This window comes from Procambarus clarkii, chromosome 14 (assembly GCF_040958095.1).
Source record: "Procambarus clarkii isolate CNS0578487 chromosome 14, FALCON_Pclarkii_2.0, whole genome shotgun sequence".
NCBI lineage: Eukaryota > Metazoa > Arthropoda > Malacostraca > Decapoda > Cambaridae > Procambarus > Procambarus clarkii.
The window spans coordinates 33,537,747-33,558,000 of NC_091163.1; the positions used below are offsets into that span (position 1 = coordinate 33,537,747).

At 43.7% G+C, this 20,254-nt stretch overlaps 1 protein-coding gene across 2 annotated transcripts in view; it reads left to right on the forward strand.

Annotated features, from left to right (window-relative positions):
* Positions 1-20,254, forward strand: part of LOC123752585 (uncharacterized) — a 147,806-nt gene that overhangs the window by 31,178 nt on the left and 96,374 nt on the right. For both annotated transcript variants that reach the window (XM_069324445.1, XM_069324446.1), the window contains exon 2: positions 3,416-3,486. In XM_069324445.1, the coding sequence (XP_069180546.1) occupies positions 3,481-3,486 (6 nt within the window). In that variant the 5' untranslated portion in view covers positions 3,416-3,480. The remainder of the gene's footprint in view (positions 1-3,415; positions 3,487-20,254) is intronic.

The following is a 20,254-nucleotide window of genomic DNA, read 5'->3' on the forward strand; positions in this document are numbered from 1 at the left end:
GAAGTGACTCGAACCCATACTCCCAGGAGCAACGCAACTGGTATGTACAAGACGCCTTAATCCACTTGACCATCACGACCGGACATAATGAGGTGATAGCCGAAGCTATTTGAACCACCCCACCGCCGGCACTCGGATGGTAATCTTGGGCATAGCATTTTACCAAATCACCTCATTCTTTGGGGCACACGTGAGGAACACAAATGCGAACAAGCCTGAATGGTCCCCAGGACAATATGCAACTGAAAACTCACACCCCAGAAGTGACTCGAACCCATACTCCCAGGAGCAACGCAACTGGTATGTACAAGACGCCTTAATCCACTTGACCATCACGACCGGACATAATGAGGTGATAGCCGAAGCTATTTGAACCACCCCACTGCCGGCACTCGGATGGTAATCTTGGGCATAGCATTTTACCAAATCACCTCATTCTTTGGGGCACACGTGAGGAACACAAATGCAAACAAGCCTGAATGGTCCCCAGGACAATATGCAACTGAAAACTCACACCCCAGAAGTGACTCGAACCCATACTCCCAGGAGCAACGCAACTGGTATGTACAAGACGCCTTAATCCACTTGACCATCACGACCGGACATAATGAGGTGATAGCCGAAGCTATTTGAACCACCCCACCGCCGGCACTCGGATGGTAATCTTGGGCATAGCATTTTACCAAATCACCTCATTCTTTGGGGCACACGTGAGGAACACAAATGCGAACAAGCCTGAATGGTCCCCAGGACAATATGCAACTGAAAACTCACACCCCAGAAGTGACTCGAACCCATACTCCCAGGAGCAACGCAACTGGTATGTACAAGACGCCTTAATCCACTTGACCATCACGACCGGACATAATGAGGTGATAGCCGAAGCTATTTGAACCACCCCACTGCCGGCACTCGGATGGTAATCTTGGGCATAGCATTTTACCAAATCACCTCATTCTTTGGGGCACACGTGAGGAACACAAATGCGAACAAGCCTGAATGGTCCCCAGGACAATATGCAACTGAAAACTCACACCCCAGAAGTGACTCGAACCCATACTCCCAGGAGCAACGCAACTGGTATGTACAAGACGCCTTAATCCACTTGACCATCACGACCGGACATAATGAGGTGATAGCCGAAGCTATTTGAACCACCCCACCGCCGGCACTCGGATGGTAATCTTGGGCATAGCATTTTACCAAATCACCTCATTCTTTGGGGCACACGTGAGGAACACAAATGCGAACAAGCCTGAATGGTCCCCAGGACAATATGCAACTGAAAACTCACACCCCAGAAGTGACTCGAACCCATACTCCCAGGAGCAACGCAACTGGTATGTACAAGACGCCTTAATCCACTTGACCATCACGACCGGACATAATGAGGTGATAGCTGAAGCTATTTGAACCACCCCACCGCCGGCACTCGGATGGTAATCTTGGGCATAGCATTTTACCAAATCACCTCATTCTTTGGGGCACACGTGAGGAACACAAATGCGAACAAGCCTGAATGGTCCCCAGGACAATATGCAACTGAAAACTCACACCCCAGAAGTGACTCGAACCCATACTCCCAGGAGCAACGCAACTGGTATGCACAAGACGCCTTAATCCACTTGACCATCACGACCGGACATAATGAGGTGATAGCCGAAGCTATTTGAACCACCCCACCGCCGGCACTATGTCCGGTCGTGATGGTCAAGTGGATTAAGGCGTCTTGTACATACCAGTTGCGTTGCTCCTGGGAGTATGGGTTCGAGTCACTTCTGGGGTGTGAGTTTTCAGTTGCATATTGTCCTGGGGACCATTCAGGCTTGTTCGCATATATATATATATATATATATATATATATATATATATATATATATATATATATATATATATATATATATAATATACTGTATATATATACACATATACAATGGGGCCTCGACTTACGATGCTAATCCGTTCCCAGAGTCGGATCGTAAGTCGAAATATCGTAGGTCGAAGCGATTTTTCCCATAAGAAATAAAGGGAATTGAATTAATCCATTCCCCACCCTCCAAAATATTAACATACAAATATATTTTATACTGAATACAAAGTTTTTTCCTAACTACAATACAGTACCAAAGTTTCTCGTACCTTTATGAAGGGCTCTTGATGGTGTATGGAAGTATGGAAGATGGTGATGAAGGGGGAGGAATAGAGTTGTTACTGTTTGGAAGGGGAGTCCCCATCCATTATCACATCAGGTAGTGATGTTTTCTCTGGGGTACTCTCTCTCCTATGTTTTGCCTGAATACCACTAGGACCTGGTTGTGGTTCAGTGCTTGTTTGTCTCACTACAAATTTGTCAAGAGACATTGTTTTTCCCTTCGTTTTAACATTTGCCTGTAATGATGCATCACAGTGTCATTGAATAGGTTAAGGCAACGACCTACTGCAGCTTGATTTGGGTGAGTCGTTTCAGCAAAAGTTTGCAATTCTTCCCATGCTGCACACATTTTCTTAATTGTTGAGGAAGAGACATTCTGTACTCTGGTTTCTGCTCTATGGTCATCCTTACATGGGTTTTCATATGTTGAGCCTCACCACTGACTTTCCTGGGACTCATGGCATGATATATAATAATTACTTTAATGTTCAAAATGAAAAAAATCACCACAAAAGCGGAATTTCTTATTGGCGCGATCGTCACTAAGCAGGCAGCTGTAATAAACTGAGACAGGTCGCCCGCGTGACCGGGAACCACGCGCTTGGTCGACCCGAACGTGTACCAACAAATATCGGAAGTCGACGACACCATCGGATGTCGAGTCACATTTTTCGATGAAATTTACATCGTAACTTGAAATTATTGTAAGTAGGGGCAATCGTATGTCGAGGTGCCACTGTATACAGGTATAATAAATAAATAAAAGTTTTGATGTATTTTATCAGTTCCTTCTTTTCGTGCCCTTTCGTGCCAGGAGCCGGTCGGCCGAGCGGACAGCACGCGGGGCTTGTGATCCTGTGGTCCTGGGTTCGATCCCAGGCGCCGGCGAGAAACAATGGGCAGAGTTTCTTTCACCCTATGCCCCTGTTACCTAGCAGTAAAATAGGTACCTGGGTGTTAGTCAGTTGTCACGGGCTGCTTCCTGGTGGTGGAGGCCTGGTCAAGGACCGGGCCGCGGGGACACTAAAGCCCCGAAATCATCTCAAGATAACCTAACCCACTCTCCATATTCATGCCCATACTCCCTACTCTTGTCCACCCTCCTTAGTCCTACCTGGTCTCCTTAAACTTGCTTATCCTCCTTACTTCTGCTCTTAGTACAATACCTAAAAGAAGGTTATTAAATTTTTCTTAACATTTATTATGTTTTGGTGGGAAAATTTAGTTATAGAAACCTTAAATTTGTTTTATTTCACCTATTAGGTAATACAAGTTCCAGTCTCTGCTCGGCTACCAAGGACAACAGCAAACACAACTTCCGCCTATTAATGATGGTAAGGACAATTTGATTCTTACTGTACAACTAGTGAGTGTGTGTATCATGTTGATGTCATTAACCCTCAAACCGCTAGGGGCCCAAATGGAATTCACACCCACAGGTGCAACAAAAAAAAAATCAAAAAAATTCTTTCGTCTTATAGAAGTGTTCATTTTTGTTCCCTGATCACGGAAAAAATAACAAAAAAATCGTAGGTGGCATATTTTAGCCGCAATAGGGTAGGGAAGTGTGGCAAAAAAGTGTTGGCGGAGCCTTCGTCAGACGAGGTCTACTTTGCCCGAGCTGTCAGACGGCAGTTGCCACAAATATATTATTACCTAATTATTTCAATGTCTCTGATTGATTTTTTCTTAGTTTTTTTTTGCAGTAATATTATTCCATACAGTGAATTGTGGTATATTTATATTATAAAATGTGTGAATCATCGCTGTACTCAAAATTATGGTGTGCATATTAGTGATTCAATTATTATGTTCATAAAACAATAAACAAATAGTTTTGCTGTTGTTACACTATATACACAGGTTATATATAAGTATCTGCATGTTTTGTTCACCATAACAAACTACTATGTTGGTCTTGTGAGTCAAAAAGCAACGAGGAGTGATCGCCAAACACCAGCGAGCCACTCACTGCCACTCCCTCCCTCAACACCACCTCACTCGCGCTCATTCTCCTCCCACAATACTGTTTTTGCATTTATTCACTGTACAAATAAGCTGGTATGGTGCCCAAAGACCATAGTGGCCATCAGTAAACAACATGCCAAGTCGTGCAGATGACGCTCCTCCCTCACCAAAATGAAGGCTCCCAACCTACTCTCCCAACCTCTCGCTGTTATCTCACACTACACACATGTTATATATAAGTATCTGCATTTGTGTTCACCATAGCGAACCACTAAGCTGGTATGGTGAGTGCAGTCAATAAATGGTGGTCACACACAGTCAGAAGACGACGCCACCACCCTCCCTCCACAGCCTTACTCCTCCCTCCATGGAGCACAGCGCTAAATATCACCACAATCCTGCTATTATCAGAATCCAGGTCAGTTTTATCACAGTCAGGGGGCTTCAGTAATACTATCACTGCTAAATAATAGCAGTATCATTTATATTATGGTATTTGTAGGCGATGCTGTGGTCACAAGCTGAACAGCGGTGCTGTGAGCTCGTGCTGCGTGTGCCAGCCTTGGTGGCTTGCTCAATACTGACGCTCTAACACCCAAGAATGTTGGCCTGGATTTTTTTTTCTAGGTGGCATCTGGCAACTATTGGTCGTGGCTGTACTATAGCTGCCCCTATCCCAGGCGGGGCGTTTAAATTATGTGCTAGACATGAAATCATATATATATGATGTGCGAGGTTTCAGTTTTGTCACTGATATCATATACAGTATATATGATTTGCGCGGTTTAAGGGTTAACCAGTTATGATGAGTGTATTAATCATGATGTTTACAGTAACTAGTGATAATGACTGTATTTATTATGTTTTCAATAACTAGTGATGGTGAATGTATTTATTATAGTGTTATTACCTAATGATGGTGAGTGTATTAATCTCGATGTCATTAACCAGTAATGGTGAATGTATTAATCATGGTGTTGTCATTAACCAGTAATGGCGAGTATATTAATCATATTGTCATTGTGGGAACCGACCTGTGAGATTTATATTTATTTAATTTATATGAATTTATATTTACGTTAATTTATATACTTCGATAGCAATTTGTATAATGATAAGTGGACTGTATTTCTGCAATAATCTCATAATCTCACAAATCGATCCTCTACACATTAGGGGGGTTATTATTAATTGAATATATATGCAGCCAATCAAACTACAGTAATAGACTACATACATTGAAGAGGTTCCTTATCTTATAGTACAGCAGGTTAGTCCACCAGGTATAACTAGGGTGTAGACACCAAATTATCCTCTTTGAGGTAGCTTCCATCACCCAGTAACTGGTGCACAAAATCTTGCTTCCTCGTCTTGACCTGTCAAAAGAGCGCTAACTGTGAAGCCAGATACCTATATATGACAAGCTATATCAGAGAAATACTGTACATGGAACAAGAAGACCTGGCTTAATTACCTTTAGTTTGAGGCTTCCACGTGCTCTAACCGGGTCACCCTATATAATGACATTAATGGCCATAAATGAAGATACATGGGTTTCGGAAAGAACACTTAACTTGAATTTGTAGACAGCGTGTTGAAAATGGTACACCTTTGGTTTCCATAACACTACGTCCAAGTAAAATTAACAGGAGCCGAATTTGCTCCCGTGTGAGCCTCTGGTCTAGTATAAACAATGGCAATGTCTAACACTCCATACTACTGACGCCTGGCCGACATTGTCCAGATATGATAGGAGCCAAATTTGCTCCACACGTCTCGGATGTGACACAACAATGGCCCCTCCTTCCTCACCCTGACGCCTGGCTTACATTGTCCAGATTTCAGAAAGTGATAGAAGGGTCACATTTACTCTACTTTAATATTGATAATTAAGTTAATTTATATGAGATGGTTTATGATGGTAAAGTCCAAAGACTAATGTATTTAAGAATAATTCCCACCATAATAGGTGGTGAATTATAATAGTATGTGGTGATGATATCCCGTTTTCTTTAGACGGTAATTCCACTACAAGTTACGTTTTCTATGGTTAACTTGTTTATACAATACAGCTATTATCTGTATGATATAAAATGGTGTCGGATTTTCCGACATAATTCCCCAGGGGCTGCTCACGGGTCGAAGTCCTAATTAGAACAGACGAACACCGATACTCCTCCTTCGAATTATTTGATTAATTTGATGTTAGTAGTTAGTAATCACACATTTGTGCGTCTGTTCGTACAGGACGGATGTCCCGTACTAGAGTTGCAGGGGTTAGAAGTCTAATGCAATTTCATTTCCCTGTCAACTCTTGAAAGGCTAATATTCAAGCCTAATTACATATTATTTAACCCAGAAGACTGGATGTGATCAAGTACTACAGTCAAGTATGATTCAGGGACTGCAGTGAGATCAGTGACATTAGATATAACTTGAAGTTTGTTCAGGTAACTGGTCACTGATATATAAACACTGAGGCCCATGGAATACATCTTGATTAAATAATAAATGTATCAAATCAGTCGTCAGATATATTGGGGTTTAATTTAGTTAATTGATTCAGAAGATTGAATAGCTCATCATTAAAGTAAAGTATGGTTCTGAGACTGCAGTGGGTTCAGTGACATTGGTCGCAGTGACTTGTAGCTGGTTTAGGCTACTGTTCACTGATTTGCCACTGAGGCCTCATGAACTCATCTTCAGCTTCAAATGATGATACTAACATCAACCTCTGTTGGTATAGTCAGCTGTAATCTCCTTAGTATAATGCTACTGGAGAAATATAATCAGCTGACAAATTTAGATTTCTACTGGTATTGTTTATCTGCAGGCATAGGTCTCCTCAGGCTTGATACTAGGCCTGAGAGTAATTTACCTCCTGCAGAGTTTAACATGGTTATACCCTGATATTTAGTAGGGCTACCGATGAATCGATGGCAATAGTCTGTCCCAACAAGGAGACCGAAGTCAGTGAGGTGATCAGACTTAATATTATCTGCCAATTTTATTCCTCTATTTCTCAGGAATTTGGCTGTTGCTCTCAGACCTTGAACTTGTAGGTCTACTGGTATTTTGTCCACCACAATGGCTTGTACTCGACAGACGTACCTGCCTAAACGTACTGATGGTTGTACCACCTGGTAGACTTGAGGTCCTGCATCTGTTACAAACCCTGAGATGTTGAATGACATCTGGGCTACAGGCCTTAATTGTAATTCATCTGCCAACTTTTTAGTGATATATGTTCTCTGGGATCCTTGGTCAAACAACCCACGGGTATGGACCTTGGCCCTCTTATTCAGGATGGTAATTTGGGCAGTAGGCAAAGTCGTATTACCTTTAGACTTTGCTGATTGGACACTCTTTGTTTGTTGCACCTTGCAGTACTGTACTGTGGTGGGAATGCTATCTTCCACCTTGGGGTTTGGAGACGTTGTTTTGGTGTCTCTGCACAATGCTGCATGGTGCTGACCTTTGTTACACCTATTACAAGGGTGTAATTGGGTATCACAATCCTTGATGTTATGTTTCCTGAGGCACCTCGTGCAATGTTGCAAATCTTTGAGTCGCTCAACACGGGCGTCACTATCAGGAAAATTAGAGCAGTGGTACATTGAATGTTTCTCATTGCAGAACAAACATGTTCCATAGTTTCCAGTACCCTTTGGTGTCACGTTCTTGGGTGACACAGTAACTATAGGCTTGGAGGGTCCCACTGCATATACGCCCACACTGCTACTGTTCCACTTTGGTGTTGAATTATATTGTCTAGATTGATTTGGAGTACCTTTGGTACTCTGTGGTTTACTATTATTGGTTTCTGAGGGTTTACTTGGTGGTTTTAATTTGTCATGTGTTCGTAATTGATGAACTACTGACTTTAAACCTTCAGATATTTCATTCATAGATAAGATGCTTTTATTGTAATGAGCACTCATTTGTCTCAATATGTCCCTAGGTATTTTCTCCTGGACAATTATTTTCAAGACCCACTCAGCCCCGTTTGTATCTGCTGTCAGGCTGAGGGCATTGATCAATGATTCTACCTCCAGCTTGAATACTTGGAGTAAATCAGCTGAAGCCTCCGGTGGGGGTAAATGCAACAGCTCATGAACTAAATGTGATGTTCTTACTTCTGGATCAGCATAATTATCCTTGAGGAGTTTTACTGCCAGATCATAGCCGTCATTAGTTAATCTCAGATGGGATACTACTGTTTTAGCCTCACCTGATAATTGGCCTTGCAAATAAGAGAATTTACTACTCTTTGGTAAAGATTGTTTTGAGTCTACAAGGTCAACGAATTTGTTCCAAAATTCGTCCCAATCTTTCTCATCTTTTCCTGAGAAAGTGGGTAAATTAATTGGAGGGAGTCGAGCTTCTGCTTGACTCGTATTAGATGCAACTGTTGTTGCTGTTGCCTTGTTCTGGGCAATTAATTTGACATAAGGCTGTAATGTGGCTTGAGTCTGATCTTCATAATTCGCAAGATCAACCATAATGTCGTCTATTTCTGTTTCTGATAAATTGGTATTGGCAAGTTCAGCCACATATGTTGCTATTTGACATTTGATTTGCTCAAATTTACCTGCAGCTGCTTGATAATAGCTTTCCAGGTCAGCATAATCAACTGTTGATTGTTGTGACAAATCTTCACATTTCTTGATCTGTCTTGTTAAGTGGCCTTTAAGACCTGCAAGGGTTCTTTTCATTCTCCCTGCATTATCCATACTGGCTAGTTGGTGAAGCCTTGTGGGGCTTGTACTTGGGCTGCTCATAATACTGAACAAGCACTGATGGTAGCCTAGGGTAAATTCTGCACTCACTAGGCAATAATCCTACCTCTACTAGAGGTTAGCACTTAAAATTAATACACATTATATATATATACAATCATACACACTAATGATTTGAGTGATAAACCAGTGTCACTGGAAGTACCTTTAGGTTAGCTCTTCAATATCACCCTAGGATGGTAGAGACACTAATTAATCACTCAAAGGTGTAATGATCATAAGTAAATTATTATATATACAACTCAACTCGAGTTGATAAAAATTACACCCAAAATAGGGTCTGGACCATTCATTAATGGTGTTAGGTTGTTGAATATAGTACAACTGACTATGGTAATAATGGGACTAGGATGAACGATAATAGTTCAACTAGTCAATGGTTTTATCCTACCCTGTTGTGGGTTGGCAATTAGTAAATATTATACTGTGATCACTAGTGCAATATATATTAAATAATTCTCTATTTTGGAGAAATAATATACACAATTATTGATAATAGCCTCTTAATTGCCTCTATGAAACTTCTAATATTATCTAGAAGTATTAAATATTATTAGTGACCTCGCGAAATAAACTCCACAAAATTCGTAGATAATTTCTCGCGAAATGTAACACCACGAAATCCGTGAACAATCTTGCGAGGACACAGCCACCAATTTGGCTGGCTTCTATATTAGCGCTGTCATTTCACAGAATAACACGCCACCAAATCTGTGGGTGTACATGAAACCGCTGACGAAGCTGATCTGAACTGAGCGGGGCTCGTGAACTCGTTCGAGGCAACACCGCCGTCTTGACTGGCTTTGTTTAAATCACACTGCACTAGTATATTTAATGAATCCACTGGTTAACTGGTTCATCCGGTACTAAGATGACCAAATGTGGGTTCATAGGACCGAATATTCCGGTTCCGAAGGTCCAAATAATGTGGGAACCGACCTGTGAGATTTATATTTATTTAATTTATATGAATATATATAGAATTTATATTTACGTTAATTTGTATACTTCGATAGCAATTTGTATGATGTTAAGTGGACTGTATTTCTGCAATAATCTCATAATCTCACAAATCGATCCTCTACACATTAGGGGGGTTATTATTAATTGAATATATATGCAGCCAATCAAACTACAGTAATAGACTACATACATTGAAGAGGTTCCTTATCTTATAGTACAGCAGGTTAGTCCACCAGGTATAACTAGGGTGTAGACACCAAATTATCCTCTTTGAGGTAGCTTCCATCACCCAGTAACTGGTGCACAAAATCTTGCTTCCTCGTCTTGACCTGTCAAAAGGGCGCTAACTGTGAAGCCAGATACCTATATATGACAAGCTATATCAGAGAAACACTGTACATGGAACAAGAAGACCTGGCTTAATTACCTTTAGTTTGAGGCTTCCACGTGCTCTAACCGGTTCACCCTATATAATGACATTAATGGCCATAAATGAAGATACATGGGTTTCGGAAAGAACACTTAACTTGAATTTGTAGACAGCGTGTTGAAAATGGTACACCTTTGGTTTCCATAACACTACGTCCAAGTAAAATTAACAGGAGCCGAATTTGCTCCCGTGTGAGCCTCTGGTCTAGTATAAACAATGGCAATGTCTAACACTCCATACTACTGACGCCTGGCCGACATTGTCCAGATATGATAGGAGCCAAATTTGCTCCACACGTCTCGGATGTGACACAACAATGGCCCCTCCTTCCTCACCCTGACGCCTGGCTTACATTGTCCAGATTTCAGAAAGTGATAGAAGGGTCACATTTACTCTACTTTAATATTGATAATTAAGTTAATTTATATGAGATGGTTTATGATGGTAAAGTCCAAAGACTAATGTATTTAAGAATAATTCCCACCATAATAGGTGGTGAATTATAATAGTATGTGGTGATGATATCCCGTTTTCTTTAGACGGTAATTCCACTACAAGTTACGTTTTCTATGGTTAACTTGTTTATACAATACAGCTATTATCTGTATGATATAAAATGGTGTCGGATTTTCCGACAGTCATTACCCAGTGATGGTGACTGTATTAATTGTGTTGTCAATACCCAGTGAGTGGAGTGTATTAATCATATTGTATTAATCACCAATTGAGAGTATTGGTAAAAGCAAGTGTATTAATCATGGTGTCATTACCCAGTGATGGTGAGTGTATTAATCATATTGTCATCACCCAGTGATGGTGAGTGTATTAATCATATTGTCATCACCCATGACAATATGATGTCATGGGTGATGGTGGCCTCGTAGCCTGGTGGATAGCGCGCAGGACTCGTAATTCTGTGGCGCGGGTTCGATTCCCGCACGAGGCAGAAACAAATGGGCAAAGTTTCTTTCACCCTGAATGCCCCTGTTACCTAGCAGTAAATAGGTACCTGGGAGTTAGTCAGCTGTCACGGGCTGCTTCCTGGGGGTGGAGGCCTGGTCGAGGACCGGGCCGCGGGGACACTAAAGCCCCGAAATCATCTCAAGATAACCTCAAGATAACCCAGTGATGGTGAGTGTATTAATCATATTGTCATCACCCAGTGATGGTGAGTGTATTAATCATATTGTCATCACCCAGTGATGGTGAGCGTATTAATCATGATGTTATTAACCAGTTATGTTGAGAGTATTAGCCCTCTGAATTGCACATAGCGTCTTAATGTGCTCGATTGGGAGTGCGCATAACCCCTTAATGCACTCATTGGTATATTGTAGGATTCAAAATTTGGGTACAAGATGGAGGCCTGAGACTTCCAGTGAGCATCCACCAGTTTGAAAAAAATTCTAGCATGCCCACAGCCGTGGGCAGACTCATTTTCACGGTAGCAACCATGTCGGACGCATCCACATTGAGCTCCCAGTCCCCATTCGGCCATGTTGAGAAAACACTCTGATGTTGAAATACAGAGCATATTGCTTGGAGATGACCATGCCAGTGATATTGATAACTCAAATCAGGAAAAAGATCTAATACAGTATCCACTCAATTTAACAACCTTTTTTATACCGATCTGCTGGCAATAACGACCAGTTTGGGAGACCGGTATCTGGAGCCTCATATACCGGTCTGGCGGTCGTTTTGATATCGGCGGACCCTCACATGGCAACAGGCCACTGACCTCGAAGGCACCGAGGAAGGGATGGGAGGAAGTAATTGATGGAGAGAGGCATTGAGGGGGAGAGGCAGAGGGAGTGTTGGTGGTGGTGGAGTGGGAGGGAGAGTGTTGGTGGTGGTGGAGTGGGAGGGAGAGTGTTGGTGGTGGTGGAGTGGGAGGGAGAGTGTTGGTGGTGAGGGAGGGAGCGTTGGGGGTGGTGGTGAGGGAGGGAGGGAGAGTTGGTGGTAGTGGTGTGGAAGGGAGAGTGTTGGTGGTGAGGGAGGGAGCATTGGGGGTGGTGGTGAGGGAGGGAGGGAGAGTGTTGGTGGTGGTGGAGTGGGAGGGAGAGTGTTGTGGTGAGGGAGTGTTGGGGGTGGTGGTGAGGGAGGGAGAGTTGGTGGTGGTGTGGGAAGGAGAGTGTTGGTGGTGAGGGAGGGAGCGTTGGGGGTGGTGGTGAGGGAGGGAGGGAGAGTTGGTGGTAGTGGTGTGGGTGGAAGAGTGTTGGTGGTGAGGGAGGGACAGTGTTGGTGGTGGTGGTGTGGGAGGGAGAGTGTTGGTGGTGAGGGTGGGAGAGTGTTAGTGGTGAGGGAGGGAGAGTGTTGGTGGTGAAGGAGGGAGAGTGTTGGTGGTGAGGGAGGGAGGGAGATTGTTGGTGGTGGTGAGGGAGGGAGAGTGGTGGTGGTGGTGGTGTGTTACGGCCCTCTCGGGACGCAACGGGGTTCTTACTCTGATGTCGTTAGAGGAAGATATATATCCGACCCCAAGCCAGTAGAGGCTTTCAAGGGATGCGATCCGTGACGCAAGTAACTTAAAGGGAGTAGGGAAAGAAAGGTAAGAACTTAATATAATATAATATAACCATCACCATTTAAATATATAAAAGTAAAACGTACACAAGGGGGAGGGGTATTAACACTTTACAAAGGGGATCAACACTGTAGCCTTCTGCTGGAGACTATGGATCCTCGAAGCTAGGTGCTGAGTCCGCGGTGCTTTCTTCGTGGCCTCAAGACGTGTCCTCTGAGAACGCCGAGCCTACCCTGGCCACAGGTCAGCCACAACACAGGTCCACTGGGGGCACCGTCGTGGAGGCCGTCAACCACACGTCCAGCAGGTCTGCTGGCAGGTACTGAGCCACCAAGGCTGGTACGGCCACTCCACGAACGATATAAGGGGTACGCCCTAGACAGGAGTCTCGTGTGATATCACCAATCACCCTCCTGTCCTCAATACCCCAGTGGATTATCGTCTCCAACCGTCGGTCCCGGGTAAATCCTTCCACTGCCACTCCACTGGCAGGCTTAACACACCACAGTGTTCTTCCGGGGGGACGACGTCACGACAGCTGCAGCAAACTTCACTGTATGGAGACTGGCTGCCTCGGGTAGACTGACTTCACCTTCAACACAGTGGGCCCAGGTCGGCTCTGTAAGCAGACACGTCATTAATAACCGGGACACTAATACACCACACTCACAGGCTCAGATACAAACGCCTGACGTATCCAGTCCATAGATGGCGCTGTCGTCGGAGCACCACCTCACCAGAGGTCAGGAGCGGCGGTGTTGAGCGCTGAACCAGACTGGAAACTGGTCCTCGAGGCCAGTACACGCTGTCCTCACTAGGTGTCGTCGTTCGTTTGGCGGGGGTTTCGGGAGCTGACCCACAGATGGCGTGTTTGTCACTGCTCCAGGCTAGGACGCTGGATCCGGGTTCGTAACATGGTGGTGAGGGAGGGAGGGAGATTGTTGGTGGTGGTGGTGAGGGAGGGTGGAAGGGAGAGTGTTGGTGGTGGTGGTGAGGGAAGCGGTAAGGAAGGCAAGGACTGCTGACCAGGCAATGGTTGCCAAACCTCTCACTCAACCATACTGTATTAAAAATTTTAATCTTAGTTGTAAAATATTTTTGCCAAAATATGTTAATTTTTGTATATTACTCTACATTATTAATCATTAACATGTGTTATGGTTTCCTATTTATTAATTAAACAAATATAGTTTTATTTATGAATTATGCACAGTTTGCATCTGTGAGCAGGCGCTGACAGACATGTCCGCCTCTACACAGCCTCCACCCCGTTAGTAGTTCCCTGACCCCGTTAGTAGCTCCCGCTCCTCCATAGCCTGCTGTTCTCATGTTATGAGGAAGGCAGTGAGGGAGGGACGGCAGGCATTGAAGGAGGGATGGGAGGCATTGAGGGAGGGATGGAAGACATTGAGGGAGGGATGGGAGGCATTGAGGGAGGGATGGGAGGCAGTGAGGGAGGGATGGCAGGCATTGAAGGAGGGATGGGAGGCATTGAGGGAGGGATGGAAGACATTGAGGGAGGGATGGGAGGCATTGAGGGAGGGATGGAAGACATTGAGGGAGGGATGGGAGGCATTGAGGGAGGGATGGGAGGCAGTGAGGGAGGGATGGCAGGCATTGAAGGAGGGATGGGAGGCATTGAGGGAGGGAGGTATCGATGGGGAGAGGCAGGGAGGGATAGAAGCAGTGAGGGAGGGAGGGTGATGGTGGGGGTGTGGGAAGAGTGGGAGTGAGGGAAGAGTGGAGGTGAGGGAAGAGTAGCAGTGAGGGAGGGAGGGAGGGAGGTGTTTGGTTAATATGGTTCACTTGTTGTGTGGTTCACTTGTCCACTAGTGTGATCCAACTTGTCATATGAAGGAATTACTAATTGTAACCTGTGATAGAATGAGCATTAACACAGGAACTAACTTGGAACGCAATTACACAATGAACTTTTTTCATTTTAGATATATAAAATATATCTTACCTGAATGTTACTCGTAATATTACTGACACTTCAACAACTTTGGAAATACCGGAGCCCCAGATGTAACGACCTGGGTACAGCCCCATATAGGCCGTTAAATCAAGTGGATACTGTACAGATGTCTGATTCTAGTGATACGGATATTGAAGTGGTCGATGTGGAGAGTGTGTACAGTACACAATTCTCTCGCCAGCCCTGCAATGCCAGTCTAGGTCAACACCATCAGTAGAACAACACAGATGAACATTTGTATATTCCACTGAACATTTAATACCGAATGTAATTTGTTCAAACCAGCTGGGAATTCATTAGAGCGAGGTTCGTTAACAGTGAGGATGCATTGTACGATACAGTGGAATCTCGGTTGACGAATGCCCCTCTTTACTAATTTTTCAGCTTACGAGCTCAATTTCTTCATAAAATTTGACTCGGTATACGAGCTCTGTCTTGCTTGGCAAGTTTGTTGATACACGTATAGGTCGACCAAGCACCTGGTTCCTGGTTTACCAGTGTCTCCCACTTAGAAGACACATCGTCACTAAGCCTTAGGGGCTTAGTGACGATCGCGTTTGAATTCTTTGTAAAGAATTTAATTGTTTTTTTTTTTTGCTTTTCTTGAGGAAGCTCTTGTCAGTTCCCTGGAGCAGTCCTGGCTGATATGGATATGCAGTGACACTTTGGCTTACAAATGCCCCAATTTACAAGCATTTCGAGTTACAAGCCCAATTTCTTCGGAAAATTCAAATCGGGTTACAAACTTTGCCTCGGAAAATGAGTTTGTTGATACGCGTATGGCCAACCTAGTGTGTGGTGGCACGGTGATAGTGCCCCAGTTTATCAGTGCCTCCCGACTAGTGACAATCGTGCCTGAATTCTTTGTAAAGAATTACAGTTGTTTTTGGATTTTTGGCTCTTTGAACATAATTTTTTTTATTGTATATCTCGCCATGGGTCCCAAGAAAGCCAATGATAAGAATCAAGCCAAGAAAACACATGTGAGAATGACCACAAGGAGCAGCAACAAGAGGAATCTGAGGAAATGCCTTCAAGGGAGGAGGAGGAGGCAGTAGAGAATGTCCCTTCCTCAACAGTTAGGAAGTGGTGTAGGTTGTGAGAAGAAATGCAAATTTTGTTGAAACGACTTACCCAGAGCAAGCTGTAGTAGGCCGTTGCATTAACCTTTTTAATGACAATGTGATGCTTCACTACAGACAAGTGTTACAACGAAGGGAAAAAAAATGGTGGGAATCATCACTGATCTCAAAATTATGGTGTGCATATTATTGATTCAATTATGTCAATTATAACATCCTCCTCCCACCATACTTTTTTTGCTTTTATTCACTATATACAAACATTATATATAAGTATCTATATGCTTTGTTCACCATAACTGTTCATCTAAACTGGTATAGTGCACAAAGAGCATAGTGGTCACCCTTGCACAGCATGACAAGTCAGGAATGTGATGCCACCACCCTCACCAAAATGGCTCCTCCCAACACCCCTTTTGCTGTTATATATAACGTGTATATATAGTGTAATAAGTATCTACATTTGTGTTCACCATAACGAAGCACTAAGTTGGTATGATGAGTCTAAAAGCAGCAAGGAGTGGCCGGTACACCAGCTAGCCAGCCAGTCATTGGCCACCACTCTCTCCCTCACCTCACCTGACTTGCCAACATTCTCCTCCCACCATACTGTTTTTGCTTTTTTCACTATATACAGACATTATATGTAAGTATCTGATACCTGTAAGTATCTGAGCCAAAGGATACCTGATCAACCAGGCTGTGACTCACTGGTTGATCAGTCCGGCAACCAGGAGGCCTGGTCGACGATCGGGCCGCGGAGACGCTAAGCCCCGGAAGCACCTCAAGGTAACCTCAAGGTTATGTTTTGTTCACTATAGCAAACCACTAAGCTGGTATAGTAAGTGCAGACAGCAACACGTGACCACACAGATTCGGCAGACGACGCTACAGCCTTCCCTCCCTCCAACATTACTCCTCCCACAGTACAGTGCAAATTATCACAACAATCCTGCTATTATCAGAATCCTGGTCATTATTATCACAGTCAGGGGTCTTCTGTAATACTATCATCACTAAATAATACTAGTTACATATATTTTTGACATTTTTAGGCGATGCTGTGGTCATAAGCTGAACAGCAGTGCTGTGAGCTCATGGTGCATGCGCCAGCCTTGGTGGCTTACTCAGTACTGAGGCCCCTCACTCCCGGGAATATTGCCCATGATATTTTTTTTTTTAAATGTCGTCTGTTTACAAAAGCCCAGAGGAAGGTGATGTGAACCCTGTGTATCTGCAGGTCGTTTAAATTTTGTGTAGTACTGTAATCTCGCAATTATCCGGGATTCAAACATCCGGAAAACGCCCTTATACGGCCAAAATCGTGATCGGATAAAGTTATCACAATATCCGGCCAAAATGGCCACAGGAACCAGATAAAAGCTGGTTTGAATATTCGGCCATATCATATTAATCCCGTCTGTGGCTCTAGACGCATGGTGGAGGAGGGGGTGGGGTGGGTGGGTGGTGTTGGGAGGGTGGGAGTGGTGCGTTGGAAAGGACCACCTAGGTACAGGAATTTCCATTAATTTTAGAACACTTAATCATAGTCAAAAACAAATGAAATACGTACTAGCAATTATGTAATAACAAATATATAAGTTTCCTAAAAGTAATGTGCACAGGCTGAAGTTTCCTTAAAAAATATTGTGAGTTTTTTTCCTCCTGGCGGCCTACGTAACGTGCTATAGCTGCCCCACCCCAAGTGGAGCCGTCCAACACTGGTCAACCCATGTGCGTCCGTCCCTCGTGTTATACATAGTGCTGCACCATTAGTGAAATATTTTTTAAATAACTTTTTTATTTTCATAGTAACTTTGAACATTTTTGACCAAGATTATGTCTGGTAGCAGCATCAATCGTTCTGAAGGTGTTAAGAGGAAGAAAGTTGTCCTAACAATTAAAGACAAGTTACTGTTATACACCTCAACCAGTGCGGCGTCACAGTGCTGCTCCATTAGTGAAATATTTTTTTAAATAACTTTTTTATTTTCATAGTAACTTTGAACATTTTTGGCCAAGACTATGTCTGGTAGCAGCATCAATCGTTCTGGAGGTGTTAAGAGGAAGAAGGTTGTCCTAGCAATTAAAGACAAGTTACGTGTTGTTCAACCAGTGAGGCGTCACAGGCAGCCAAATGCCTTCAACAAGTGAGGCGCCACAGGCAAGTCAAGCGCCTTCAACAAGTGAGGCGCAAGCAAGCAAGCAAGCGCTTTCAACAAGCGAGGCATCACAAGTAAGCCAAATGCCTTCAACAAGCGAGGCTTCACAGGCAAGCCAAGCCCCTTCAACAACTGAGGCGCAAGCAAGCGCCTTTAACAAGTGAGGCGTCACAGGCAAGCCAAGCGCCTTCAACAAGTGAGGGCATGCAAGCGCTTCAACAAGTGAAGCGCATGCAAGCGCCTTAAAGAAGCGAGGCCTCACAGGTAACCCAAATGCCTTCAACCAGTGAGGCTTCAGCAGCTGGCAGTCAAAACTAACTTTGCTTAATGAACTGTACAGTAATTTTAAGTGTTAATTTTACTGTTGTGTTAGTATAGGTTACGTAAATTGTTAAGAATTCTTAACTTTAAGATGTGTGGCATCAATCAAAAAGACGAACACCAACAAGGTAAGTTGAGGTTTCTAGTTGAATATTTAATAATTATATGTGGCAAGGCAATTCAAATTATGTTGTTTGTAGTATAAAAATAGTTGGAAATGGTCACTTTTGGACTCGTAGGTGAAAAAGTACCATTATCCGAAAAATGTGATAATCCGGCTGGGGGTCCTTCCCATATAGACCAGATGATCGAGTGGAGACAGTATATATATATAACTACTTGTGTGGCACCGTGTACAACATCCATCTCCAGGTACATCCCAACCAGTCACCTGGACGTCAGTACAGTACAGTTTGTGCCTTCTATGCAGGGGGTTTTCATCCCTTTCTTGGGGGGGGGGGAGCCCCTTTGGCTCCCCGGAGCTATCCAGGCTGATAGCTGTCCCCCCAGCACTCGTTTCCCGAGGAAAAGCTCTTAACCCGATTCAAATTTTCCGAAGAAATTGGATTCTTAACCTGAAAAGTTCGTAAATAGGGGCATTTGTAAGCCGAGGTGTCACTGTACGTCAGAAATGTTAGCCCAGCTTTGGGATATGTTTAACCCTGTTAGAGATGTTAGTTCTGCTCTGGGATACGTTTGGCAGAAATATTAACTCTGTTCTAGAATAACTGATACAGTATAAAGAAATTATGTTATTATTATATAATTTGTATCGGTGAATAAAGTACTGTAATATTTCTTTCTGTGTAGAGTCATCCGGCTCCCTGGAGCTATCGGAACGATATGCGCATATTAGTCCAGGATCATGTCAATTGGAGTTCAGCCTGTCGAGGACCATGAGCCAGAACCTGGCCCCCCTCAGGCAAAGAGAGCAATGACCTATGGAAACCCCCATGTATTTGGGGGCATTCCATGTCTGCAATCGACTGAAGTTAGCACCCAGAAAGGTAGGCATAACAAAACAAACCCCACATGGTAAGAAAAATTGCAACTGAAGTCCAAACAGTGAGGCAGAACTCCCCTTATCTATAGAAACAAGCAAACAAGCAATTGTCATACACCGTCACCGTGCCGCTTGTCCGCGCAGCCCTCCCTTCCTCGGGAGTGGGAAGGGGGAGCTCATGACCCCAGTTTGTTGACTAATGCTCTCGTGGGTGGTCATTGACTTTGGCCTCATTCTTTGGCAGTATTCGTACCTTCGTATCTGCTGTTTGTGATGTGGCTAGGTGTAATTAGTGTACTGGGGCTGCATGGGCATATACTTAACCCGTAAACTGCGCATGGCGTATTGATACGTTACGAGTAACATGTCCCACAGTGCGCATGGCGTATATAAACACCATAGGGTGGCAGGCACGATTCAAATGGCCCACGGCTACATGGGGTTCACATTAGCTTCCTCAGAGTTCTTATAAACAGATGCCATGTTTAAAAAAAATCGTGGGTAATATTCTCCGGTGTGAGAGCCACAGTACTGTGGGAGCAACCAAGGCTGGCGCACGCAACATGAGCTGACAGCATTGCTGTTCAGCTTGTGACCACAGCATCACCTAAAAATGTCAAAATAAAAATGTAACTGCTATTATTTAGCGCTGACAGTAATACAGATGACCCCCTGACTGTGATAAAAATGACCAGGATTGTGATAATAGCAGAATTGTTGTGATAATTAGCACTGTGAGAGGAGTAATGCTGAGGGACGGAGGGAGATAGCATCGTTTACTTTGTGGTCACCTGTTATTGTCTGCATTCACCATACCAGCTCAGTGGTTCTCTATGGTGAACACAAATGTAGATACTTATATATAATGTGCA